Source organism: Zootermopsis nevadensis, unplaced genomic scaffold (genome assembly GCF_977971745.1).
Source record: "Zootermopsis nevadensis isolate Lab colony 2312 unplaced genomic scaffold, Znev_1.0 Znev_ptg000003l, whole genome shotgun sequence".
Lineage (NCBI taxonomy): Eukaryota > Metazoa > Arthropoda > Insecta > Blattodea > Termopsidae > Zootermopsis > Zootermopsis nevadensis.
Window position 1 is genome coordinate 7,437,156 of NW_028259135.1, and position 26,977 is coordinate 7,464,132.

A 26,977-nucleotide genomic window follows, 5' to 3' on the forward strand; every position below is an offset into this window, starting at 1 on the left:
TCCCGATGTATAACCAAGCCTGTCGCGGAGCTGCTTTCATTCGGCTGTTGTTATTTGAATTTTCTCCAATTATCCTTGGATTTTTCCTTCTGCCGGCCTGCGTCCATCCGTTCCCTTGATTTCCAGGTTGGAGTTCCTCGGGGATCCTCTTCAGTTTCCTGTTCTCTTTTGTCTCTTCCTTCAGTTGGTTCCGTGAAGTGGCTGTCTGTGTGGGTGGAGTTTGTTTTACTACTCTTCTCATTTCGAACATTCGGGGGGTTAGGGGCCCTTGGCTTGATCACTGTCTGCCTCGGGTGTTGCTGTCTTAGCTCTAGGCTTGTTGCAGCTTGCTGTACCTATTGAATATGGCAGCTGCTGTATTGTTTCACGTTGTTTGGTTTTGGTCGCCCTTTACTTACAGTTTTTGGGTCGTTTCTATGAGATAACACTTCCGCGGTCGTGTCTTATCTTGGGTACTATATCCTACGCTTTTTCACTATATTTTGAATACTAGTACTTCAATTTAATGCTAACAACGTAAGGTACAATGGAACGCTGTCTCGGCTACAATTCGCAATGAGGATAACATACACAGAAAAGTAGGTCCATGGGTTCATGTTGTATTTGGACAAAGAATGGAAAAGTAACATGATATTTCAGAAAATTTCATAATGAACATTAATATTTTGTGTAATTCGTGTTGTCATATCATTTGGGATGGACACATGCACTGCGCATGGCGAAGCAGAGAATATGAGGGTATGGGTGGATTGGATTCATCTGGCTGAGGATTTGATTCATTGTAGTAGATGTTTGTGATCTTTAAAAGGTAGGAAATTGCATGAATGGCTGAGTGACTCAGTTTATGAAGAGCAAACCGTCCATTTTCTCTAAATCAAACACCATGTTTTAAGCCCACAAAAAAATTCATATTTCAATTGTGTGTTGTAAATTAAATGAAACGGTGCCTGTGTTTGTATGAAATCTTGCCACACCGAGATTACAAATCCTACATATGCTTATACAAAAAGGCAGTATAATATTTATCAATACTAAAATCAACGGCACTTTATGTGTTTTGACAAAATGAAGCAAGACATTCTTGTTATTGACTAGTATTTGAATTAAATTGCTTCAGCCCATTCTAATTACTTTAATGTATAATGTTTGGTGTGCATTAATACTAGATTTCACCACTTTTGTAAATTTAGAATTTAAGGTTATGTGGGAACAAGGTTACATCTGTTAGAAATATGCTATGCATACAAAAGTTACATGAGGGTGTGATGAACTTGGTACTCTATTTCACTGATCAATATGTGTTTCTGACAGTAATCAAATCCCCATTGACCAGTCTATAACTAGCTTCTTCATGAGCTCAGGATGTAAGGTAAAGCAAATGTTACTATAAATATAGTTGTGACCATGTTATTGTTGAAGCAGTTTAGGAAATAAATTCAGATGCCTTTTCTCCTTCAAGTTTTTCAATCTATATGGTGAGGCTAGTGGGGATACTATAATTGCATAATATGCAATCTTGTGGTTTCAGTGCATAACATTCATTAGTACTGATTATTACCAAATTAAAACTTGGCAGATACGACCTCAAATCTTTGATATCATGAAGATGTATGTAGTTGCTAATAAACAGCAAATGTGTTTCCTATAATTTGCATGTTTTTGTTATCATCTGCAACCAATCTAAATTAAATATTTTATCAGTTACCATCATGAAAGAGAATTCAAAGTACAGCTTTTTATGCTTGCCTTGTGGTTAAATGAATATCTTATTAATTAGTAAACATTTACTGTTGAAAGAGGGCTTGTTTGAGGCACTTAAAGGGATGTGGTAGTATGGAAATTATAACAGCCATAAGTCAGAACTACTTATCAAAAATTTGTCTTCAATAAACAGTCTTTCTTGAATCAAATGAAAATATTAACCAATTAATCTTATCAAAAGTCATGCATACTCTTTTAATGCCTCAACAAATTATCTCTGAACAATTATTTTCCTTAAAATGGTACTTTTCTAAGTTGTTACAGCCTGCAGTCTGGTAGACACGTATAGACGTTTCAGAGGTGCTTGTTACCTTCATCATCAGGATGATCATAATTGCCTTGGCAGTGGAGCCAGTAAGAACGTCTGAAACATATGTAAATTTCTACAAGGCACAATATCCGAGAAGACAGAACCAGGAACCAGATGCTGATACTTCAGGGTCCTGAGAGAGCTTCACAGTAACAAGGGACAACTCTGATTATCAGCTGGGATAAACATGACATGGACCACCCCTATTTGCTTGCCGTCAGACAGCATGGCATACTATGTGAAGATGGTTGAGTAGCATACGAGGATGGTCTTTTAATGCACCAGACTGGGATGAGAGGATACCATTCTTGGTGCCGGCCTACAGAACATCAACCCATGACACCTCATGTAACAGCAAGTTGACACAAACAACCAAGAAAGCAGATTTAGTTTTGACATTTACAGGAAACACACTACCGCAGATCACTCTTGTCATCCATTTAGACACAGATGAACAGGTACGTAGTATTCAGTGAATGGGATAAACACATACCATATGGTGCGAATATATGTAAGGCAAAAGATTTATTACAGAATTCTAATGACAATTCCTTGTCAATACCAACAGAATCAATATCTTTTACATAGGTAATCAAACCAGAAAAATAATCTTTTTAAAAACATTGAAATCCATATGCATTTAATAACACCAGTTAAATTAAGTGAAAAACCATCATAATGATATACATAAGAACAAAGATTTTTAACAATTGGCTTCCCAAGATTACCCCAAACAGTACTTAGGTCAAACCATATTACAGAGAACAAACATTCTACGAAAACCAATTCAAAATTTGCTCTCTCCTTTATATGACTGTGATGTTCTGAGTTTTGTGCTGTATCAAGTCTTCTGTAGAATCGGAGAATCATACTGTCACCATCTTCAAGCCCTTATTTTTTTACAAGAATCAGTAGAGAAAAATAGTCTCCACCTTCAGGGCTGAATGGCAAGGCCTTTCATATACACAAAAGTACTGCCACCTCTCAACTGACGATGGAGAGAGTCTACAGACACATACTATCTCAATCTGCGGGGACAAAGTGGCAGCATAGAAAGCATTACCACCTTGTAGGATGTGAGGTTCTCTCACAGTGGTGAGTACAGAGATGGCTGTCTTCTGGATTGTAGCACCTTGTAATCTGGTAGACGTTTACCAGAGTTTCAGATGTCTTTGCTGACTCCATCATCAAGGTGATGGCTACTCATCGGCCTGATAATGGAGGCAGCAAAGACCTCTGAAACTGTGGTAAACTTATACCAGTCTTAATACTTTGCATACCGTCTAGTGTATTAGAATATAGAGTAAACAAACCAACAAATATTAACACTATGATGGACACTATTGCCATACGCGTTTTGACCTCAAGAGGTCATCATCAGTGGCATCAGGGAAATTAATACATTTAGTCAAATGGTTCAAACTAGATTCAGAATTAAAAATGAAAAGGTATATGGCAAGACTTTTGAAGTGACACTGCATTAGATGCTGTTATTCACAGGAGTAGAATTTGCGCTTAGCTATTGATCCTGTTGTTCGGTGGCCGTAGCTGGTCTCGGCGAGCTATAGTCGCGTCGTCTGTACCTTCGAACTCCAGAACTGTGGGTGAGAGACTGTCAGTTGGAAATGCAAGGGTATATATAGGCTTGAAATCAGGGGGGCCAACTACTGAATTTTTTTTACTTTCTCCTGCTTAATGCTAGGTCAGATAATACGTTAGAATCTTTGGTGTTTTGTTCGATAATGATGGCTTTGTGTTTACTACTTTTGTGTATATGGAATTTTTCTAAAATATCTAGCATTTTACCCTTTGGAGCTATTCTTAATATGTCCATGATATCATCTATGGGGCCGTATTCATGTCCGTGTTGTGCATATTTCGATTTTGTTAAATTGAATCTAATTTCGTGGACGTGTTCTTTAAATCTAGTTTTAAAATCCCTACCAGTTTGGCCAATATAGACCTGCTCGCAGCTTCCGCATTTTAATTGGTACACACCACTATTATTGTATTTGTTATCTTGTTTTCTTGAACTGCATTTGATTTTTACGGTGTTGTTAACTTTGTATGCTACTTTTACGTTTGTGTTTTTGAATATCTTAGTGAGTGTTCTAATGCTAACTAACTAGATGGCTTACCAAACCCGAAGGTTCATCACCGAATTAATCAAAGCCCTCCACCGGACCCTGTCCTGGGCCAACAAAATCCAGTTTCCTTCAACTCCTATCTCCCATAGATACCACCTGAGATTATCCTCCCATCTACGTCTAGGTCTCCCCAGCGGTCTCTTCCCTTCAGGTTTCCCAACCAGTACCGGGTGCACACCTCTTGTCCCATCCATGCGCGCTAAATGCCCAGCCAATCTCATTCTTCTCGACTTAATCACCCTGACAATACTGGGGGAGGAGTACAGATTTTTAAGCTCATCATTATGTAGTTTTCTCCACCTCCATCGTCTTCCCTCTTAGGCCCAAATATCCTCCTCAACACCCTGTTCTCAAACACCTGCAATGTGTGTTTCTCCCTCTGAGTGAGAGACCATGTTTCGCACCCATACAAAACAACAGGCAAGATTATTGTTTTGTACACTTTAATTTTCAGGTTCATAAAAATCAGACGGGAAGACAAAATATTTTGAACTGAGAAGTAGCAAGCATTTCCAGAATTTAATCTCCTCCTAACTTCCTAATGAGTATCATTTTGATTTGTTATTATCGTTCCCAAGTATTTGAACTATGTAACACTTTCAAAGGATTTATTAGCCACCCTAAGATAATTCTGTTGCCTAACTGTCGACGAGGTACTAACATGTACTTAGTTCTTCCTGAATTTTCTTCTAGCCCCACCTGTCTACCAGCCTCTAGTAAAACGTTTGCGTTCCTCTTTATTGTATTCATATCGTCCCCCAATAAATTAACATCAGCAGCATATGCCAATAGCTGCTGTGTCCCGTTCAATTGCAAACCCTCCTGCCTATCTTGGACTTTCCTGATAGCATGTTCTAGACCGTTCTTGATGATGAATGTCTCAGATAAATATTTACCTACACGAATTTTGCTACAGCTTTCATTTAAGCACATTTTTATTAGACTTACTAGCTTGTTTTGTATACCAAATTCAATAAGAATATTATATAGCACTTCTCTCTTCACAGAGTCATAGGCTTTTTTGAAATCTATAAATAATCGATGTACGGTCCCACCGAACTCCCATTTTTTCTCTAGTATCTGACGAATGCAAAAGATCTGATCAATCATTGATCTGTTTCGTCTGAACCCACACTGATTATCCTCAATAATTTCATTCGCATATGGAGTTAATCTTGCCAAAAGAATGTTTTACAGAATTTTGTAAGAGGTTGATAGCAGAGAAATTCCTCGGTAATTACCACACTCAGTCTTGTAAAAGTAGCATACATGGTTAACAACACAGTAAAATTCAAATGCATTTCAAGAAAACAAGATAACAAATACAATAATAGTGGTGTGTACCAATTAAAATGCGGAAGCTGTGAGCAGGTCTATATTGGCCAAACCGGTAGGGATTTTAAAACTAGATTTAAAGAACACTTCCACGAAATTAGATTCAATTTAACAAAATCGAAATATGCACAACACATCCTCGAACACGGACATGAATATGGCCCCATAGATGATATCATGGACATATTAAGAATAGCTCCAAAGGGTAAAATGCCAGATATTTTAGAAAAAATCCATATATACAAAAGTAGTATACACAAGGCCATTGTTAACGAACAAAACACCAAAGATTCTAACGTATTATCTGACCTAGCATTAAACAGGAGAAAGTAAAAATTTTTCAGTAGTTGGCCCTCTGATTTCAAGCTTATATATACCCTTGCATTTCCAACTGACAGTCTCTCACCCACACTTCTGGAGTTCGAAGGTACAGACGTTGCGACTATAGCTTGCCGAGACCAGCTACGGCCACCGAACAAAGGGATCAATAGCTAAGCGCAAATTCTACTCCTGTGAATAACAGCATCTAGTGCAGTGTCACTTCAAAAGTCTTGTCATATACCTTTTCATTTTTAATTCTAAATCTAGTTTGAACCATTTGACTAAATGTATTAATTTCCTTAATGCCACTGATGATGACCTCTTGAGGTTGAAATGCATATGGCAATAGTGTCCATCATAGTGTTAATAGTTATTGGTTTGTTTATACCAGTGTATACAGTGCTACAACCCAGAAGACACCCATATTTATTTCCACCTTAACACTGAATAGGGAAGCAGTCTAGAGAGAAAAGTACCTCACAACAGAGGCAGGAAACCGACCTGAAACTTTAATAGGCTTCTACTAGACTAGTGCTGCACAAATCCCAGAAGACAACCATCTTTAATGTATTATAAATATATGGTTTGTGCAGACAGAAACAGTGCTTATTACTTTATTATCACTCTTGTGGCGGTGATTGTATTGTGTAAAGTAATAAGCACTGTTTCTGTCTGCAACAATATGATGCATCATGATCTTCCATTATTGTTGGCATGTAAGATTCCAAACAAAAACAATCCCCTTCACTATTCTTTTTGTTTCACTCCTGCATGTTTACGTTTCTGGAAGAACCGGGCTAAAAGGTTTTTCCTGTTCTTATTTTTTTCCTGTACAACTGCTGACATGGGGGATACAAAAGAAGAAACATTCTCCTCTATTTTATCTTCCTTCTGCATCGTCACTGGCATGGCAGATTCACAAGAAGATGCATTTCCTTCTTTTCCTTTCTCCTGTGTAATTCTTACACAAGAAGATGCATCCTCTTCTCTTGTATCTCCCTCCTGCTCCTTAGGCATCGTCACTGGCATGGCAGATTCACAAAAAGATGCATCTCCTTCTTTTCCTTTCTCCTGTGTAATTCTTACACAAGAAGATGCATCCTCTTCTCTTGTATCTCCCTCCTGCTCCTTAGGCATCGTCACTGGCATGGCAGATTCACAAAAAGATGCATCTCCTTCTTTTCCTTTCTCCTGTGTAATTCTTACACAAGAAGATGCATCCTCTTCTCTTGTATCTCCCTCCTGCTCCTTCTGCATCACTGATGGTACAGAGGATTCAGAAGAAGATGAATAAACTTAATTTCTTTCCTCCATTATTGTTGGCTTGGGGACAAACTTCTGTAACATTGAAACATTTTAAGCATGACCCAACAATGTTATGGATGGAACAATTTTACCAAGTACACAGAATATCATAACAGTTCTTTTCTGTTCCTATAAGTTAGCAAGTTATGAAATGTATGCACACAATTCTAAAAATGTCATATTAACAACTATGTTCAGTGACGACAGAGTTGTCTGGCAGAATCGATATACAGAAAGAATTTGCTGTTCACATGACACATTTCTCATGCCGTAGACAGAAATTGTACTTAAGTATCAATACAAATAGTAAATGTGTATATAACCATACAGGCACAAGAAAAGTTGCTTATATTTTCAAACATGCGTCAAACTGAATTTGGGTATAGTTGCTAGCACCTCAGAAATTTACAGAGCTCTTTTCCTCTGATGGACTGCAGCACTAGAGAGTATGAGAGTATTTACAGCAATTTTCCAAACATGAATTAAAATTTACAAGATTGATTAATGCATTTTAAAGTTGGAGAGATGGATTAATGGACACTTCACACAGCTCTTAACCCTTTGCGGTCATACATTGGGCTGAGTCCGACATTTAAAAATCGGAGTTCCGGTCTGATGTCGGACTGAGTCCGCCACATATTTTACGAATTTCTTACGTTATCTGGAGTCAAACTGAGGCTGCCAAACAGTGTCAGCATATCATTCAAGCCTTCTTCTTTGCACTAATTCAATCATAGTTTTCCTTGTAAGTCTGTGTGTACCTTATAATAGTGAAAGAAGGCAGCGGAGAAACGTCATCTTATTCTGACATGTGTCCAAAGAAGCCAGGACTCCACACCAAGTGTTTTGCCATACATCTTATAGTGAAGGAATACCATCGGGTGTGTTGCTGTCATATTTACTTAGAATAGAAGTATTTTATATCTGATCAAGTTATAAACAAATATCCCTTCTTCCTAGTAGGGAATTATATTTTTTTAATTATCTTTGACGCATAGAGCAATCCACCACTGACATATGCATATTCATTCGTCTTCTTATCAAGCATTCTTCATGTGTAGTGACTTCATCGTTTACACTTTTATGGTGCTGAACTGGTCTTGATCTTCTGAACATAATCGGTGCGACAGGAAGCACAGTTCTGAGATTATGAAATCCAATGCTTATACATCGTATATCTGCATGCAATAAGAGATGTTTAGATGTCGCCAAAGTCATGTCTATTGACTTGGACTTGCTTTATTCTCTACTGAACGACAGCAAGCAGAAAGGCAACACTTATTACACATCTCAATAGGGACAGTGGTACAGTTCGCGAAAAATATTTCACACGGTCAGTATTCAAACAAAACTGTCATCCTCTCAAAACATATCTTCACCATATTTAGCAAAGTTTCTTCTGTTTTATGCAAGTTATAAAAGAAAATCAAACCTGTTCATAATAGTAGTTGAATTTATACAGTTTGTGGTGTTTAAATAGACCAGAAAAGAGCCATAGTGGTATTTAAAAGGAACTGCAAAGGGTCAAAGAGGTCTTTTCTAAACCAGGGGCATTATTTCTAAATTACTATAAAAGTAATTATTACCTTCCTTTCTCTGTCATTGCTGCCAATTTCATCCTGTGCCTCTATCATTTCTTCCATTAAATCCAGTAACTTATTCTGAAAGAATGAAATATTTTAAATATTACCAAAGACTTATGGGAGGAACTATTTCAGAAAGTGTAGATAATAGTACTACAGTTTTTTCTGTTCCATGAAGCTAACAAGTTAGGAAATGTATAAATAGTATTACAATTCTGTGCTTTGCCAGAATGTGAAAAATGCAGATGGCATCAGTGACAGTAGAGTTGTCCTTAAGGAATGATATATTGAGAAAACATGAAGCTCACATGATGCACTTCACGTGTCTTTGACTGAAATTCTAGACACATTCCAATACTACTAGTAAATGTGTCTTATACCATACTAGCAGAACTATCACTTTACTGTAATTTATTTATCTTCTCCCTGTGATCATCACATTCCATTTTTTAAATTTGCTAAATCAGAATATTATTAAGGTCACATATTTTTTCAAACATGCGTCAAACTAAATTTGGGAATAGTTGCTCTGACCTCAGAAATTTAGTTTTTTGTTGCTCAGTTGGACTGCAGGACTGGTGAGTATGCGAGTATTTATAACAATTTCCCAAACATAAATTAAAATTTACAAGATTGATTAATGCATTTTAATGTTGGTGAAATGGATTAACGGACACTTCATACAGCTCTTAAAGAGGGCTCTTCTAAAGCAGGTGCGTTATTCCTTAATTGCTATAAAAGTAATTATTACCTTCATTTTCAACAGCAACATAGTGTAATTACTAATCCAGTTTGATTACACCGAACATCAACCAATACGAAATATTTTAATAAGGGATGTATGACTTTTCAACACACTGTACCCATGTGGAACTGCACAATTCATCTTCATAAAGAAATCAAGTCCACTGTCCTGTTTTCTGGATCCTAATTCAGTGGGGTGAGATTAAATTACATCTTTCTGGAACTGCTGCCTCTGTCAGGCCACATGTCCACATCCCGCAATGATATATGTTGTAATATGGTGCAGTGGTGGAATATTGACAGGGAAAAACAGAACAACTAGGGGAGAGTAACTTGGGCGAGTGGTTCTTTTCAAATGCCATTTTAGTTATGCTATATTCTACACTTAAAATGTCTCTTACCACCCCTGTTGTGCCATCATCCTCTTTCAGCCGCTGTGGAGTTGCTTCTTCATTACCTTCTCGAATTAAGGGATTATCCATTTCAGTAATGGATGTGGACTGGTCACTTAACTCATTTGAGCCAGTCTTTTGCAAGATTTCTCTGTCATTGCTGCAAATTTCTTCCTCTCCCCCTATTATTTCTTCATTTAAACAAAGCGTATTCTCCTGAAACATAAATTAAAATTTACAAGATTGATTAATGCATTTTAATGTTGGTGAAATGGATTAACGGACACTTCATACAGCTCTAAAAGAGGGCTCTTCTAAAGCAGGTGCGTTATTCCTTAATTGCTATAAAGGTAATTATTACCTTCATTTTCAACAGCAACATAGTGTAATTACTAATCCAGTTTGATTACACCGAACAGCAACCAATACTAAATATTTTAATAAGGGATGTATGACTTTTCAACACACTGTAACCACGTGGAACTGCACATTTCATCTTCATAGAGAAATGAAGTCCACTGTCCTGTTTTCTGGATCCTAATTCAGTGGGGTGAGATTAAATTACATCTTTCTGGAACTGCTGCCTCTGTCAGGCCACATGTCCACATCCCGCAATGATATATGTTGTAATATGGTGCAGTGGTGGAATATTGACAGGGAAAAACAGAACAACTAGGGGAGAGTAACTTGGGCGAGTGGTTCTTTTCATATGCCATTTTAGTTATGCTATATTCTACACTTAAAATGTCTCTTACCACCTCTGTTGTGCCATCATCCTCTTTCAGCCGCTGTGGAGTTGCTTCTTCATTACCTTCTCGAATTAAGGGATTATACACTTCAGTAATGGATGTGGATTGGTCACTTAACTCATTTGAGCCAGTCTTTTGCAAGATTTCTCTGTCATTGCTGCAAATTTCTTCCTCTCCCCCTATTATTTCTTCATTTAAACAAAGCGTATTCTCCTGAAACATAAATTAAAATTTACAAGATTGATTAATGCATTTTAATGTTGGTGAAATGGATTAACGGACACTTCATACAGCTCTAAAAGAGGGCTCTTCTAAAGCAGGTGCGTTATTCCTTAATTGCTATAAAGGTAATTATTACCTTCATTTTCAACAGGAACATAGTGTAATTACTAATCCAGTTTGATTACACCGAACAGCAACCAATACTAAATATTTTAATAAGGGATGTATGACTTTTCAACACACTGTAACCACGTGGAACTGCACATTTCATCTTCATAGAGAAATGAAGTCCACTGTCCTGTTTTCTGGATCCTAATTCAGTGGGGTGAGATTAAATTACATATTTCTGGAACTGCTGCCTCTATCAGGCCACATGTACAAGATTGATTAATGCATTTTAAAGTTGAACAGATGGATGAACAGATACTTCATACAGCTTCACTGAACCAGGGGCATTATTTCCTAACTGCTATAAACGTAATTATTACTTTCATTTTCAAACAATTTACAAAATAAATAACAGTGAAACACATTCCCACAACTAATTCAGAACTTGAACAGTGCCACAATATTTCTGCAGATCATTCCAGGCATTGTCTACTATTGCTAGGATCAATTTAAAACAGAAAAACTGTTTCTAGAGTATCACAATTACTGTCCCATACAATTTGTCTTTCTCGCGAAGTATTTCACAGAGTGGAAAGACATAGTACATGACTACTTACAACAAGAACTACATTAATTTACAGATAGAATTTTACTGTAGTTCAGGGCAACAAGATCAAGAGTAATTTTGTCAAAGAAACAGTGCGCCAGATGAAAGATTGTCAATTTATTTGCCAGAGGATTATCAGGAAGTGCACCTTTAACCTTATTCTGCAAAGTTCAGTAGGAACAAATACCAGGTAGCGTTCAACAACGCATGCTTCTTGTACTGGAATTTGTTGAAAAACAACTGATGGACTGGCATCAGCAGCTCATAACACAATATGACGTGCGTGAGCACTTGTATAGTTGCAGCAATATTGTGCATTTACTAATCCATCCAAATGTATTGAATTGCTACATCAGTACAAATGTTAGTATGGGGCAAGTGACTTTTCGATCACACAGTACCTATGTGGAACTGCAAATTTTATCTTCATGGAGAAATGAACTCCAGTGACCTCTTTTCAGGTTCAGAATGGAATGGGGTGAGATTACATCTCTGTGGAACTGCAAACCATGACAAGCCCTTTGTCCACCTACCAGATGGCAAAATGATTCAATATGCACCAGTGGCAGAATAATACTGACAAGGGAAAATGGAATTATGGCAAAACCTGTGTCACAGCCTCATATCAAATACAATTTCAGTTACACTATATTCTAAACTCAGATTCTGTTGCTAGTTGTTCGTCTTTGCTCTGTCTCACTCACCTGATTATCTTCTGTCACACAATTTCCATTTTCCTCTTCATTACCTCCACTGTTTACATCGATATCCGCATCAGACGTGAACTGAGATTGGTCATTCAGATTGCCACAGAAAATCCTTTGCAGGATTTCACTGTAATCTTTTATGATTTCAGTATTAACCTCTACTATTCCTTCATATGTAATCAGCATATTCTCCTGGAAGAGTGAAATATTTTAGATATTACCAAACATTTTTATGGGTGGAACTACTTGATAATGCATGCAGAATACCGAAAGTTTGTTATTTTCTGCTCGAAGAAATTAACATGTTAGAAAATGTATGCATAGAACAACAGTTCTATTTGCACCGCAGAATGTGAACTTTGCAAATGGCATCAGTGTTAGTAGACTACTGTTTGGGGTATTAACAATCACATAGGAATATGTTGGTTAGTTGATATCATAACATAGGATCCCCAATGTTTCTCTAAGCTGCATGAATTTCCACTCAGGAAACGCGTAGGTAGTCATGTTAAGTTTTTGTTATTTTCTACATTCAAACAAAATTGAAATGTGCAGATACATTTCAATAAAACTCTCCAATAACTAATCTTATGAATATCTGTTCAGAGGCTCTTGAGTTTTTACATGCAGAAAGATAAAGAACGTAAAACTAATAGGCATAACTCTTAGAGCTACCGATTGGTTTGACGACTCTTTGCAATCACCTGCAATAGTTTTTAAGACTCAAGTGTCAAGAAAAGAAATAACTCATGGCAGAATTAACACACTGAGAGGTATATGGCAATAGTAAGCTTGATCACTGTTAAATAAGCACACACATAAATATGCATAAACTGAGCAGAATTCAAACCCACGAAAGTAGCGTTCATTCCAGCCTAAATCTGACAACTCTTTGGCAAATACTGGCCACGGCACATTCCCTTCTATTGCCAAATGGCCTTTAGGAAACAGACTACAAGGAACTAGCTACTGTCATCAATGCAAATTCAGCTCACAGTGGCCACTTATAAAAGCAGCACTGTATCTAACAAAAGATATTTCATAGCATGTCAAAATTACTACCCATGCCATGTAGTGAGGGAATTCCTAAAATAGTACTTCAAAAACCCCTATGATTCAACTATGACATTTTTGAGGAACATAACACTATGTGTAGTGATTATCGCTAAAAGTATAAAGGGTTATGAAGCATTTATTTGATAGCGTGGACAAAAAGGCAGTAAGGGTTCTATACATACTGATTGCTGATATAGTGATCGCTGCTCTTCAACTACCCGCATCAGTGATTCAATGCGACATGTCATATCATCTATCTGTTGCCCTTGGCTGCAAATCTACAACCAGGAGAAAACAACATTTACACACGTGTCTGATATTTGTTGTAAGATATCAATTAAATTTGGTATTTACAGTACTTACATAGACAAGGACATGTTCACATTGCTCTACGCATTTGATTCTGTTGTAAGTGGATTAAATTTGATGACATTGGTAACTAAAACCTATATGATAATGATATCAAGGATGTTCTAGCCAGTAAGTGAGAGGTATGCAACATAGAGCCCATGGACTGCATGTGGTGAACAGAACAAAATATTTGGCCCATGAGTCTGTCTAGTTTTCTGTAAAACAGGTTCATGTCAAAATAAAACACAGTGCACTTCCCAACTTTAAGTGAAAGAGGTAAATGTCTCTTTCATTGCAACAGAATATGGACCTGAAGTTCATACTTGAGAGAAAATATTCCAAGGCTTTAGAACACACTTCTTTTTAAAAAAAATCTCCACCTTGCATTGCATCAAATTTTGAGGTTATATCAGAAATGTTCCTTGTAGAGTTCATAGAATTGTAAAGCAAATAATGAATAAAATTAAAAAATTTCTGAAACTATTAACTTCTTCAAAATAATCTCACCTACGTAAATGTAAATGCATATACTATAAATTAATTATTTGAAAGCTCCTGCATTTGTCGCCAACTGTTTTAAAAAAAGATGCATCCCAAACAAACGTTAAGTTGAAAACTTATGTACAAACATATGCAAAGTGAATAACAGTAGCCTCTGACCTCATGAACCGCGAGTACCAGATATCACATTAATGTACAGCAGTTCAAAACTACATACAGATTTGCATTAGAGTCTTGACATGTTTCTCTATTCTCCATTTCCACATGAATGGGAATCCAAGATGTTTCTGTGACCAAGCCTATACGCTCTTCTTTTCTCTGAATATTAATATTTATTTTAATTGTTACAATTACTTCTATCTACTGTTTTTATAATTATATTAAAATATTTCAAAAGTAAGGATTTTGAAAAGGTCACATAACCAAAGCAACAGTCAATTCCATCATCCCCTAGTACTCAAGAACATCCTTTGTGTCTAATTAAGTGCAGGTGTAAATATCACACATGATTCGGCCCATTAATATTCATTGCAAATTATTTGGAGCCGTAGTACCAGGAGAAAATAACATTTACTGGCTTGTGTGACAATACTCTGTTTTACAGCACTCATAAAATAGTACGGCAATTTAAATATTGCTTGCTGTATGCATCTGATTATTTAAAAAGTATTAATTTTGACTAAGTTTGATATTTATTCCATACACCCTGAAAAATGATGATAGCAAAGAGCCCACACTTACCAACCGCATATGCACTGCATCTTCTTTATGGAGCATCCATCTCAGTGTCTCAAGAAAGTCATTTATGTCCGCGACAATCACATGGTACATCGCTTTCATCTCTGGTATGATGATCTGCCACCAAGAGAAAATAACATTTACACTTGTATGTCACAGTAATCTGTTATTTATGGAAAGGTCAATGAATTTGGCAAAACAAAAATATGCAGGCTGAGATTTCAGCACAGAACTTCCTCAATATGAAACAGGGGTGCCAAACACTTTACTATAACATTTCTTCACAACAGACCTGTAAAGTTGAGTGCTGAGCCAGCACTGTTGGCAACTCGTGAATTTTAACGTGTGTCAAAACAGCCTAAATGAAATAGAGGGACAAGACATTCAGACAGTGATAAACAGAAGCAACCAACAAATTGCAATTAGTTGGTTTGTTGATTAGTCCTATATATGTACACAAACATGCATTTATTCTGTTTTGTTTTAGAAATGAATTGATCAGCTATATTTAAAGCATGTGTGTACACCAGCCCTCAAAAAATACACTACCTATAAATGCATATCTTATTTTGGATCAGTGGTACCAAAATGAATATTCCTTGTCAAAATATATGTGCAATTTATTTTGATACAAAGATTATCACCCTCTGATTGGACTAGTGCTTGTCTAATCTCTAAGAAACTGCTTAAATATCTGGTGCATGGTCATCCCTGACATTGGTGAGATTTTAGGTTCTCACAGCAACAAATATGAATATGACTGTCTCCAAGGACGTTAATTGATCCTTTTCCCTGATGACAGAAGTAGCAAGCACCTCTAAAAATGTCGGTTAGCTGACACATGAAATTCACTCTTGACACTTACATAGCCAATCAAGAGCTCCCCAGATTTATCATGATGACCAAGACACATCACTGCATCTTGAGGAGTGAGATTACTCCACTTCACATGTTTATATTGTCGCTAATTTTTATTTCTGTGTTAACCTACATCCATGTATTTACAAAGTTCTCACTTTCATTATCATCCAAAGAAAACTGCATAGCCCTTCTTTCTTTCCTTCGTGGCAACTAAATCCTCCGCTTGATTGGGCTAATCTAAAAGTTTACAAACTGTCAAGTAACTCATTATGTAATTTTCTCTACTTGCCACTTACACCATATATACACCCCAGGACTTTATTCTGACATGTTCAGTCAGACAGAGAGACATTGTACCTACCCTTAAAACACATAAAGTCATAAACATCATGAACAGGAACCAGACTACTTTAGTGGGGCAGATGTTGCTGGGTAGTACAGTGAATATTTGCTCCATAAAAGTTATCATCCCTGCCGGTACTTTGTCTTTGTAGGCCATGATCGAAGGTGCTGGTCCTTGTAACAACAATATAACTGCAACAGAATATTTAGACTATTAGTACGATCATTTAAGCGAACTTCATATTGTGGTCTCCCTTGACAAAACTGACACTCGTCTGCTCGAGAAATCCCTTTCTTTTAATGAATCTCTATTGTCGTTACTATATTAAAAAAACACTGCTATTTTATCATATCCTGAGCAGTTTCACACCCAACCACAGCAATTAGTAGAGCTGTGTTTTGTGTAGATCATCTTTAATCTTATACAAATATTATGGGAGCACAAAAGATTCTGATCTTCGTGGTAGCAGACGTTCTCAGAATGCAATCTGTCCCTAATTTATTCATGAATACAATTTTGATTATTTGTTATTGCTTCTAAATATTTGAACTTAGCAAATGTAGTGCTTATTCTTTAGCATATTAATTTTTGTAGCCGGTAATATCAAGGCAGTCTAGCCTAAACGTCTGAAATTAGGGCTCCCAAGCATAGTTTCTAATACCTCCAGACAAAAAAGATGTTAATCACTGCAACATACGTCTCTAGTTAGTTATAAATTTGTAATATTCAAAGACATTTCTACGTAATGTTAAATCACAAATAAGAATTCATTCTTAGGAACTAAATTCCGAAAACGCTTTTTTAAGTAACACTGGCTTGTTAGTAGACAGTTGCAATTGCGATATTTATCACGGTATTCTCATTATATAATTACATCCTAATAAACGTTTTTACATCCATGTTAAACACAAGCAACTTAAAAGAAATTTAAACATCCAATATTCCACTTACTAATGTCTATTTCCTCCACTGCTCACCAAAAAGAAAAAATATTGTGACGTGGGTTGGTAATTACGACCTTGGTTGTCAACCCTTGATTTTTGTGGTCTGCTGCCTTTGCTCCGATCCGACTGTAAACTTGGTTCAATTGTAAGAGACCACGATGTCCTCCAGCAATGCTCAATTTAATAAAAACTAAAACTTTTTTTAACAGCACAAAATTATCTACTCTACAACACACTTCTCTTCCATCCGACTCACAGCTCAGCTCTTTTCGCAATGACCCGAAAGCCGATTGTCAACGGCAGTAAACAAACACAACAATGCACGTTATTTGTTTATTCGGCATTGTTGTGTTGCATTATTGTCGTCAACAACAATGATAAGGTTTTATATGAACTCCTGCGTGCATTGTTATGTTACCTAAGAAACTAATTGTTGCGTCATCTGAATTTCTAGGACAAAACCAAATCGGCGAAAATTCACCGCCTTCTAAGACCCAGTCGAGCACAGAAGAAAATACAGACTCACTGAGTTTCTTTTGTGACGCCGGCAGAGGGGCAGAAGACGCAAATGTTCCTCTGCCAGCTTTTGAGCAAGATTTTGGTTCAACAGAAATTGGCTGATGTTCTAAGGAAGGATTTTTCGGCGCCACTCAAGAAGTCGACATTCAGCAGTTTATTAACAATGAGGTTAGTGTCAACTCTGCTTTGGATTACAACAATTACGTGGGCCCAACACTGATTCGTGAAAGTATTTGACCTATTTCCAGCCCTCTCTCCGACTCGTAAATTCCGTGCAGTTCAAAATCACACGACACAAAAGTTACAACACCAGGTCAGGTTATGACAGGTAGAAGAAACAGGGTCAAACAGAAGTCACCCCAAAAACTGCTGAATCAGTTTGAAGCCTGTAATTTACATAAAAGTCCACGTAACTAGAATAATTCCAGCGTCTTTCACCTTGAGTTTCGTCACAAATTCCTTCAAAACCTGCATCCGTAGAGATCGCCTAACGCGAGATATTCGCTGCATCAGTTTCCATACTTGTTACCCATAATTCCAGTTCCAGTTCTGATCCAAATGTTTATTTCCTTTCCAGATTCCAGAAATGGACGATATTCAGTTTGCAACTACTGTGGGAGATATGACAATTTCAATTTAGAATAATTAAGAACTTAATAGTTAAATTGTTTTCAGTTAAATATTTAAATTGTTTTTAGAAAATTGGTTAAAGTTTTTTGTTAAATAGATGGCTCTAGCAGACAAAAATAAGGACAGTGTATAAATTGTGCGGAGGCAGCGGCTGGTCACTCACTACTGACAAATGCACACTTTGAAAAGACCAGGAAGAGATTGGTATCGCAATATACGAGTTTCTGTACTGAAACATTTAGCAATAATATTCTGGTGTGGGGGAACATTTTTTATCTCAACATTCTCAAGATAACAAATGGTCGCTGCTACTTACGCTGCATGACTGAAACTTCGGACTCTGAATAGGAGATCCAAAACAACCCAAAAGGCTCAAAATTGTAATCACTTTTCGCTTAAGTACGACATGCTTAATTTGGCCGACAGTTTAACAACGCACCCCTCCGCATTTGTCTTATTACCAGTCGTATTTCGTTCTATGTAGGTTTTGAGGTTGTGATGATGCAAGCAATTTTTACTTTTTATTTTATCATACAAGTATGAAAACTTAGCTCAGTGTTCTGCCAACTTCTCACTGGAGTCGGCTTGCGTGTGTATAAATATAAACAATTAGTCCTATTTAATGACCGCAATAAAACAATGATTGTCTGGCTTGCCACTTTGAATCACAAGATCTAAAATCACGACACTAATAAATATTTCACTTACACTTACAGTATCATCATGGCACTACAGACTATTCCGTGCTGACATTAAAGAGACAAGTCATTTGAATACGCAAAACCAAATTAACACGCACTGTCATTGCATAATTTCTGCATAATAGTCACCTCATTTAAAAGACGCATCCAATGTTAGATAGACGTCTGTTTAACGTGTTTTGTCCACGACACTCCCAGTATCGAAGTACATGTACTCATAGCTCATGTCAACTTTGTTAATGGAAGTATCATTACGCCATGTAGTGCAACTCTCTAACACATAAACGGAACAGACCTAGTGACACCTACAAACACAATCTGCTTTAAAAATAAACAATTCGGAGTTCTGCAGCGTAAACAGCGATTATTTACTTCAGAAACATTAACCCTTGTAATGGCTGAGTTGTCTTCTTTGATTTAGCACTGAATGTTCAAATATTATTTAGGCGACTTTAAGCTATAAATGGTTAATATCTAATTGATTCTGATGTGGCTACAAAACACTTGCACGAGAAAAATGCAAATAAAAATATTAAAAAATTGTGAATATAAGAAATGTATAAGAAAAAGAAAGGTCTTTACCATTCTTTTAAATATAAAAATGGTTGACTTCAACATGAACCGAAGAAGAGGTGAATTGTACCAAAATCACTCACAACTGCAATTTTCATAAACACAATTTAAGTGACGTAAGTTTACGTGTTTATAAACCGTGGAAGACCATTTGAAGTTGATATACGCTGAACTAAACTAATTAAAGTAAATAAAAGTAAAGCAGGAGATAAAATGGCAGCAAACGTCTGTTCAGATTCAGACGCCCTGGAGCCATGTTTATTAATTTTCTCAACTAGAAAATTGATAAATGCGGACGTAAGATTAATCGCGATCTTACAAACTCAGCTCATGACAAAATACCGACGTGCCTAATGAAGAAACTCCAGTAAGAAGAGGCATTTTTGACAATTAATAATAATTAATCTGGGCAATAAATTAAACAACATTTATGGATACTGTAGATTAATTTCCCTGTTCATAACAGCTACTACGACTCACACACAACGTGACCCAGATAAATGCAGTCCACACTCTGGCATTCTATGTCTTTTAAAATACTTTTTAATATTATCCACCCTGGTGGTATTTTACTTTAGGTCCTCCGACTAAAATTCTATACTCATTTCTCCATTTTTCCCTTGTGTACTACATTCTCCGCATGCCTCGTAAAAACTTTGTAAGTAAAGCTAACTAACCAACTAACTAACTAACTAACTCCCTGGTAGCAGAACCCGCAGGTTCAACACCGAAAATACCAAAGACCGCCACCGGCCACGATCCTGAGCCAGCTCCATCCATTAGCCATCGTCACAGCCCAACTCCTTCTTGGTCTGCCCAGTGGTCTTTTCCATAAGGATTCCTTACCATAAATCTGCATGCACACCTTGCCTACCCCCCCCCCCCCCCATGAGCGCTACATGACCAGTCCATCGGAGCCAGTTTTCAAACACTTGTAATCTACGTTCTTCCTTCAAGATAAGAGACCATGCTTCACAACCATACAAAATCACTGTTTTATGTATCCTGACCTTCAGTATTTTGGGTAGTGAATGAGATGTTATCAGTTTTTGAACTGAGTACAATCAAACGTTTTCCGAATGAATTCTACTCCTAATTTCATCATGGGCCTCATTTCTATTTGTTATTGTTGTTCCCATTGCATTTATAAAAATTTAAGCTTCAATTAAACAATAATTATTTGTTCAAGAGTTGTCATTACAACATGCTTTGGCGTCAGTGACCGTCTTCAGGTAACGGGGAACTGACAGCATGACGCACTGGTGCAACGTGCTCAATACACAATGTGGAACATTTTTACTTCATTTTCACAATTATCGTTTAGAGTGGCAGTACTGTTAATTAAATAACCAGGAAATAACTTCACCACCTGGAGCGGAGTCTGCTGTTATGCACAACCTTCAACTCCACAACAATGGCAGCTTTTGGGTTTGTCGACTTTTGGTCAGTGCAGTTGTGCCCTTTCACCTTCTTATCGCATAAAATGTGCATATTTATCACCGAACAACTAATACGCCGTTGATCATGACCTAGGCCTATTCGTTACGGTCTGGACAATAACATTATAAATCTGATTCAAGTACATTCTCATATGTAAACTACGTAGACATTACGTATAAAATATCAATGTAATCTATAAAGTCTTAGATGCATCTACTCTGGTGAACCGATTTTAAAAAAAAATAAGAAAAGAATATGCCATAGAAATTGCGTGACCTTTGATGCAGAACCAGACAGTTAACAAATAAATTTTGGAAAAAGGAAATTACGCTTTTTCATAAGCATAAAATTTTCGAGTTATTCTCTCTCTGTAGAACTAAAAGTGCTTAAGAGCTTAAGTGATTAAGGACTTTCCTGCCTAAGTTACATATTTATATAAACCACGAGCACAAAATGTATTTTAAATTTATTAATTGAACGCGAAAATTACAGTTGGACAGTCACAAAAACTCTAAGTTGTTCTAACGCATGCGTAGATCAGGCCTAAATTACGCTACTCACACACTGCAATGTACAAGATATTCTGTGAAAAGTCGATTGGTACTCGGCTCGTCAAAGAATAGCCCACTTCCTTTACTGAACCAGAAGATTCATTATCGTGTTCACAAAAGCCCGCCACCGGGGTCTATCCTGAGCCAGTTCGCTCCATCGAGTCCCATCTCCCTGAGGTCCATCTTAATGTTATCCTCCCACCTACGCCGAGGTCTTTCCAGAGGTCTCCTCCCTTCAGGCCTTGTAAGCACACCTCCCCTGCCCACCCCAGCCCCCTAACAACATCGTGTGAGGAGCTCGTCAAGCACTTTTCTCTATTATCTGTCCCACCCCCATTTTGGGTCCAGACATCTTCCTCAACACTCTGTTGTCAAAGACCCTCAGTCTATGTTCCTCCCTCAAAGTGAAAGACCACGTTTTGCACCCATAAATACTTTGCACTCAATAATAGCAAGCATTCCCCGATTTAATCTGCTGTTGTAGGGAGATAATAAGAGGGAGATTCGTCGATAATTTGGCTTGTAAAACCGAAATAAAAATTCTTCACAGTTCCCCAAAACGCTTTAATAATGTCGATGTATCAAGAGATTAAAAGTGTTAGAATTATTGTTCAGACTATATACCCCACTTCTAGCATCCACGTATTTTTATTAAGATTCTGGGCTGCGAAAAACGTTTTATTCCTTTAAAATTGTAAAATGTTAATTGCCTACTGGAATATTATTTTACTGTCAATGATGCCGTGAACAAACAGAAGTCAATCCAATATTACTTGAAATTGTGTTAAAAAGAAGACAAGCCTAATTCTCTTACACGAGTTCACAAATGAAAATGAAAACATTAAATGTGATGAACATTAATAATAATAAATAGGAATCCTTACCTCAAACTTCGCTCAATTGTAAGAGACCACGATGTCCACCCGCAATAACCAAGATTTCTTAATAATTCTTATATAAGTAATTGTGATATTCTAAAACGTTTTTAACAGCACAAAATTATCTACTCCACGACGCACTTCTTCTACAAGTGATTCACAGCTCAGCTCTTTCCGCAATAACAAAAGCGGATTGTTGACAGCAATAATGAAACAACAATACCGAGTAAACAGATGACGTAACAATTAGTTTCTTAGGTAAAGCAGTAAAGCATTATTATAGAACGCAGGAGTTCATATAAAAGCTGACCATTGTCGGTCCATATTTACTCATTGTTGATATGGATCTTACACACTTCCCTAACGCTGTTTTGCCGAATGACCCTTCCCTATAGACGTATTTACGTAAAATAATAAGATGGATCTATTTTACGTTTCTAAAGTGAAAGTAACAGAAAATATTCTTATCTTTAATTTAAAATGAAGTGGCATCTATTTGTTGCAAGAAATAAAGAACTGCTGTCCTGTTCTGTCAACAATGTAAGTCCGATCATTGTTGCCCGTGATATCGCATGTGCACAACTAGAGTGGAGCGCTGAGTAATGCCTTGCCACACGTATTTAATGTTTTTGTAAAACGTTTTCTGGGTTCGTATTAAAAGGCTGATAACTTCAAATGAACGTGCAACAGATATTAAGCACAAGATATGTTACAGAATGAATTACATTTCCGACAATTAAGTAAGTAAGAAGCCAGAGAGCATTGCCCGCAAGCCGTTTTAATCGTTGCTGACAATCAAGATTGTCTATTATAATTTTAAATACTTTTCCAGTCATATTTCATAATTTATAACTTGTGTTGGGCAAGGCCGTGATCTAGGCAACACGGAGTTTTCCTCTGGGGGCTTCCCCGGTTTCTCCGTGGCATTCCAACAATTACTCCATTCACACACAGAAGAAGGCAATGGCAAACCACTTCTGGATCATCTGCCAAGAACGTATATGAACAGGTCCCAGTCCGAGAAAAGGATGGAAGGATCCTGTTCATATGGACCTGTCGTCAGACAGAACACTAAAAATTAAAATAAAAAAAATTCAGGACACTTGCTGTTGTAAAAATACCACACCAAGTTTTACCATCGACACAAGTATACAGTTAAAAACAAATGTACAGTAGTCGGTACCCAACCGTGCGTTTCGCCAACGTCATACTTTGGGGGGGGGGGGGGGTAGAAGGGAACCAACGCACGTACTACGCAAACCAAAGATATTACCGACGTACGAAGCAGAACAGTGAGCTACAAAGTAATACCGCTGAGGTTAATGTTTTCAGTACTGACAGTAAACACTTCCTCATTTGCTACCCTCCCCCTTCCTCAACATTAACTTCTGACGGACGTGGAACGAACAGATTCGTCCCGACTATCATGGTCTTTCAAAATTCTTAACGTTAATACAATAGATTCCGGTTAATTGTGCCGTTGGTTAATCGGGGCGGCCATTTATTTGGGACAAATCTTAAAGAACAAGCCTCTTTTTACTCTTTACGTGAAACTTCGCGTAATTGGGGCGGACGCTTAATATTTACCTATGAGACCAACGGTGTTTGAGATATATGTTTCTTCCCATGGTCGCTAGTTATTTTTCCTTGGAAGGCAGAATTATTATTTAATAAGATTCAGTCTCAAAAGTGCGCCTTGCTGACATATATACAGTTTGGCTCGTGAGACACGCCCATATTTAAGAATAAAACCAAATAATCCGTTCCTAATAGGAAATTTATAATTTAGATCCACGTTGTGTCGAATTTTCAACTTGATAACACTTACACGTCTGTCAACATAACTGCACTTTTTACTATATCAACATAACGACGTTTAGACTATTCAGACATCTGTAGGCACCACTTAAATATTAATGATAGAGCATTAGAATATATATGAGCCGGGATAGCTCAGTCAGTATAGTGACTATCTACGGGCTGGACGGCCGGGGTTCGATCCCCGACAGGGGCAGAGGATTTTTCCTCTAGCCTCTGCGTCCAGACCGGCTCTGAGGCCCACCCAGCCTCCTCTACAATGGGTACCGGGGTCCTTTCCCGGGGGTAAAGCCGGCCGGGGCGTGATGCTGACCACTCACCCCCATCTAGTGCCGAGGTCAAGAAAGAGAGGAGCTATACCTCCTCTCACCCCAAGCGCCTACATGGCGTATAGTGGGACAAACTTTTACTTTTTTATTAAAATATAACTGAGGATGAAGACAGTGTGTTCCTCTTAAACGCTGGTATCTTACCTACAAGTTCACACAGCGTTGTAGCATAAAAGACTCAATACGTTTACAGCTTATTTTAATATTTTTGGTTTAATTCTAGCAGAATCTCTGTAGAGTGCCTTGTGAGTTCGCTTTGTCCGTCTGTACGCGTATAAAAGTTAAAGAATGGCAGAATGAAGTTTCGTGATATTTGGTATAGACGTTTTGCTATTGGAGGGCAGTCAAAATACATACATTTTAACATTCTGTAACTAGTAAGACCAAAATAATTCGTCTTTTGTTTCAAAGAACCCGACGCCACAAAAATAATGTGACTAACTGAATGGAGCCTTGGCCGATTACATAATTCTGTGTTGCAGGGAAGCTGATACCGGTGGGACGTCGCTTTCGTGGTGCGTACCGAACTGCCCCACCGTTAGGATGAAGAGAGACATTCTGTTCACGCTACCCGACATGCTAGGTTTGTAGAAAATTTGGAATCGCCGATCAACATTATTTCTTTATTAAGTCAGCTGCAATAAACTAAAACTAACTCCCTGGTAGCAGAACGATGGAAAAAGTCCAGATGTGAATAATTGTAAGTGTAATCCACCATCGTCACAACCCTTTAGAATTGAAATATATTAACATCAGTAAACCAAACATATTCACCAAGACACGAACCCAGGAGTTTCCGTCTTTGACATCTTACGCCAAAACAATCAAATATGCGTGAATGTTGCTTCATCTGACCATAAAACATGCTTCCGGATTATGTTCATGTTCAAGCACAAAATATCAAATGCGAACATAACACAGTATTAGTGAAACATGAGGTTAATTTTACTTACCTCTCCTTGCTGATGTCTTCCTGCCATGGGACGACGGTGCAGAAAAGCAGCTGACCGCCGACCACTGTCCACCGTTATAATTTCGTATTCCAGAGCTGTACATCACGTCCTACAACTTTTGGTCCTCCCACAGTGTGTTCCATTTGACGGTCATATAAAATGTTCCTGTACACAATTCTTCCTTTCACATTTTCGTTTTGAGTTTTTCTACCATTGCGTAATTTTTGTAACACCTGTATATAAGATACTGATTCGTATGTGACAACATTTCAGTGGCGTTTGGAGGTACTGCTGCTTTTTTCCTAGGCTGCAGTGTGCTAAGTGCTACTGTACTCTACGCCAGGCATCTCTTTAGCGAACAGTGCGTTCCAAATGGACAGTGTTGACTTTGTTTATACATTACGGACTGTTCAATGTGCGCTGTATATAATTTACAATGCAAAATGTCTCCTAACCTCTTGATTTTATAAAGTCTTCATAAACTAAAATATGTTATTCTACACAACTTCTAAGTTCATAAATTATTTGTTCTTAGACATACCTTCGGTTATTGTTCCGTCTTTGCGCTGGTTCGTATTCTTTGACCATACAATTTTTTTTGCTACCTGTTTCACAGAATTTATGGTTTTAACAATAGTAATACAGACGTTGTGTAGTGATACAATCTAATTGACATAACCTCCCAAAAGCTCTGTCTCTTCTATCGTAACAGCAGACAGCCACACTGATTTGCAACGTGACCAGGTTTCACTTACAATCAACAGAGTGCACCACCATACAACAAGAAAACGACAGCGCATGGAACTAGGAGAACTTTACTTATAGGCAGTATCAAAACAATAAAATATATTAGCATGAACTGTTAATTTAATAACAAACTTCTCACGATTTCTGCCAGTGTCTTGAGAAAAACACAGAAAATTGCTGACATACATTTAAAGATATTCCGTGCGCGCTGTAAAAACAGCTGACTGTTCGTGACGCATCAAGACGCCATCCGACGAGCCTGCAGGAGGAATCTAACGTCGTTCATAACAGCCACGCCATTTCTATTACCGAAGAGCACTTTTGTTTGCAGTAAGCAGTTGTATCGACTGCCGCCTCCAGCGTTCAAACGTCAACATCCGATATCGACAGGTCGAAGCGATGCCAGGAATGACATTCCAAACGCAGGGAAACTTTAACAAAGACAGTCTTGTGGGCATGATCCATTTTATCGGCTGTCATGTTTATATTCTGTAACACACTTCATCTTATTAACCCTTTGAACCTATTTGTTTTGCGTTTCTCACGATTCTGAGTGTAAACAGCGATTATTTCCTTAAACAGCGTTAACCACTTGATCTTTGTAATGGTGAAGTGTTGTGTTTTCTTCGCGGTACGGACTGAATTCTTAAATATTATTTAAACTACATGTCGACACAGGTTTAGTTTTCCTCTGTCTTCAAGCAAATTCTGAGCTGGTTCCCAAGTTCCAAGATGCCACTTCATGCTTCTCAT

At 37.5% G+C, this 26,977-nt stretch overlaps 3 protein-coding genes and 1 long non-coding RNA gene across 11 annotated transcripts in view; 2 read left to right on the forward strand and 2 right to left on the reverse strand.

Moving 5' to 3' along the window:
- LOC110835665 (leucine-rich repeat and fibronectin type III domain-containing protein 1-like protein) overlaps positions 1-26,977 on the reverse strand; it is a 162,246-nt gene that overhangs the window by 89,423 nt on the left and 45,846 nt on the right. The window lies entirely within an intron of this gene.
- Positions 407-14,599, forward strand: LOC147874936 (uncharacterized). The gene is made up of 3 exons (XR_015533156.1): positions 407-578; positions 2,017-2,529; positions 12,046-14,599. It is a non-coding gene; the product is annotated as an uncharacterized LOC147874936 (long non-coding RNA).
- Positions 2,582-26,977, reverse strand: part of LOC147874937 (uncharacterized) — a 56,841-nt gene continuing 32,445 nt past the window's right edge. Inside the window, exons 1-10 of one of the 6 annotated variants that reach the window (XM_087341631.1) lie at positions 26,019-26,213; positions 25,478-25,642; positions 16,160-16,332; positions 14,941-15,054; positions 13,530-13,625; positions 12,289-12,483; positions 10,654-10,860; positions 9,908-10,114; positions 8,766-8,840; positions 2,582-7,212 (exon numbers count right to left, since the gene is read on the reverse strand). In XM_087341631.1, the coding sequence (XP_087197757.1) occupies positions 7,171-7,212; positions 8,766-8,840; positions 9,908-10,114; positions 10,654-10,860; positions 12,289-12,483; positions 13,530-13,625; positions 14,941-15,054; positions 16,160-16,332; positions 25,478-25,580 (1,212 nt within the window). In that variant the 5' untranslated portion in view covers positions 25,581-25,642; positions 26,019-26,213 and the 3' untranslated portion in view covers positions 2,582-7,170. Of the gene's footprint in view, positions 7,213-8,765; positions 8,841-9,907; positions 10,115-10,653; positions 10,861-12,288; positions 12,484-13,529; positions 13,626-14,940; positions 15,055-16,159; positions 16,333-17,092; positions 17,503-22,383; positions 22,559-25,477; positions 25,643-26,018; positions 26,217-26,977 lie in introns of those variants that run through there. The other 5 variants (XM_087341653.1, XM_087341647.1, XM_087341635.1 and 2 more) reach the window with 5 other exon arrangements.
- On the forward strand, positions 17,546-26,667 carry LOC147874938 (uncharacterized). 2 transcript variants are annotated; one of them, XM_087341884.1, is made up of 3 exons: positions 17,546-17,772; positions 25,007-25,107; positions 26,190-26,667. In XM_087341884.1, exons 1-3 carry the CDS (start codon positions 17,654-17,656, stop codon positions 26,300-26,302), a joined length of 333 nt encoding a protein of 110 aa, XP_087198010.1. In that variant the 5' UTR covers positions 17,546-17,653; the 3' UTR covers positions 26,303-26,667. The 2 variants fall into 2 exon arrangements, with proteins under 2 accessions (XP_087198010.1, XP_087198012.1); XM_087341886.1 differs by having other exon boundaries at positions 26,193-26,667.

Coding starts and splice junctions, on each gene's coding strand:
- LOC147874938 (XM_087341884.1), top strand. CDS start 17,654: ATGTTCCTCTGCCAGCTTTTGAGCAAGATTTTGGTTCAACAGAAATTG. Junction 17,773..25,006: donor AGCAGTTTATTAACAATGAG/GTTAGTGTCAAC, acceptor TCTGTGTTGCAG/GGAAGCTGATACCGGTGGGA. Junction 25,108..26,189: donor CACGCTACCCGACATGCTAG/GTTTGTAGAAAA, acceptor CTATCGTAACAG/CAGACAGCCACACTGATTTG.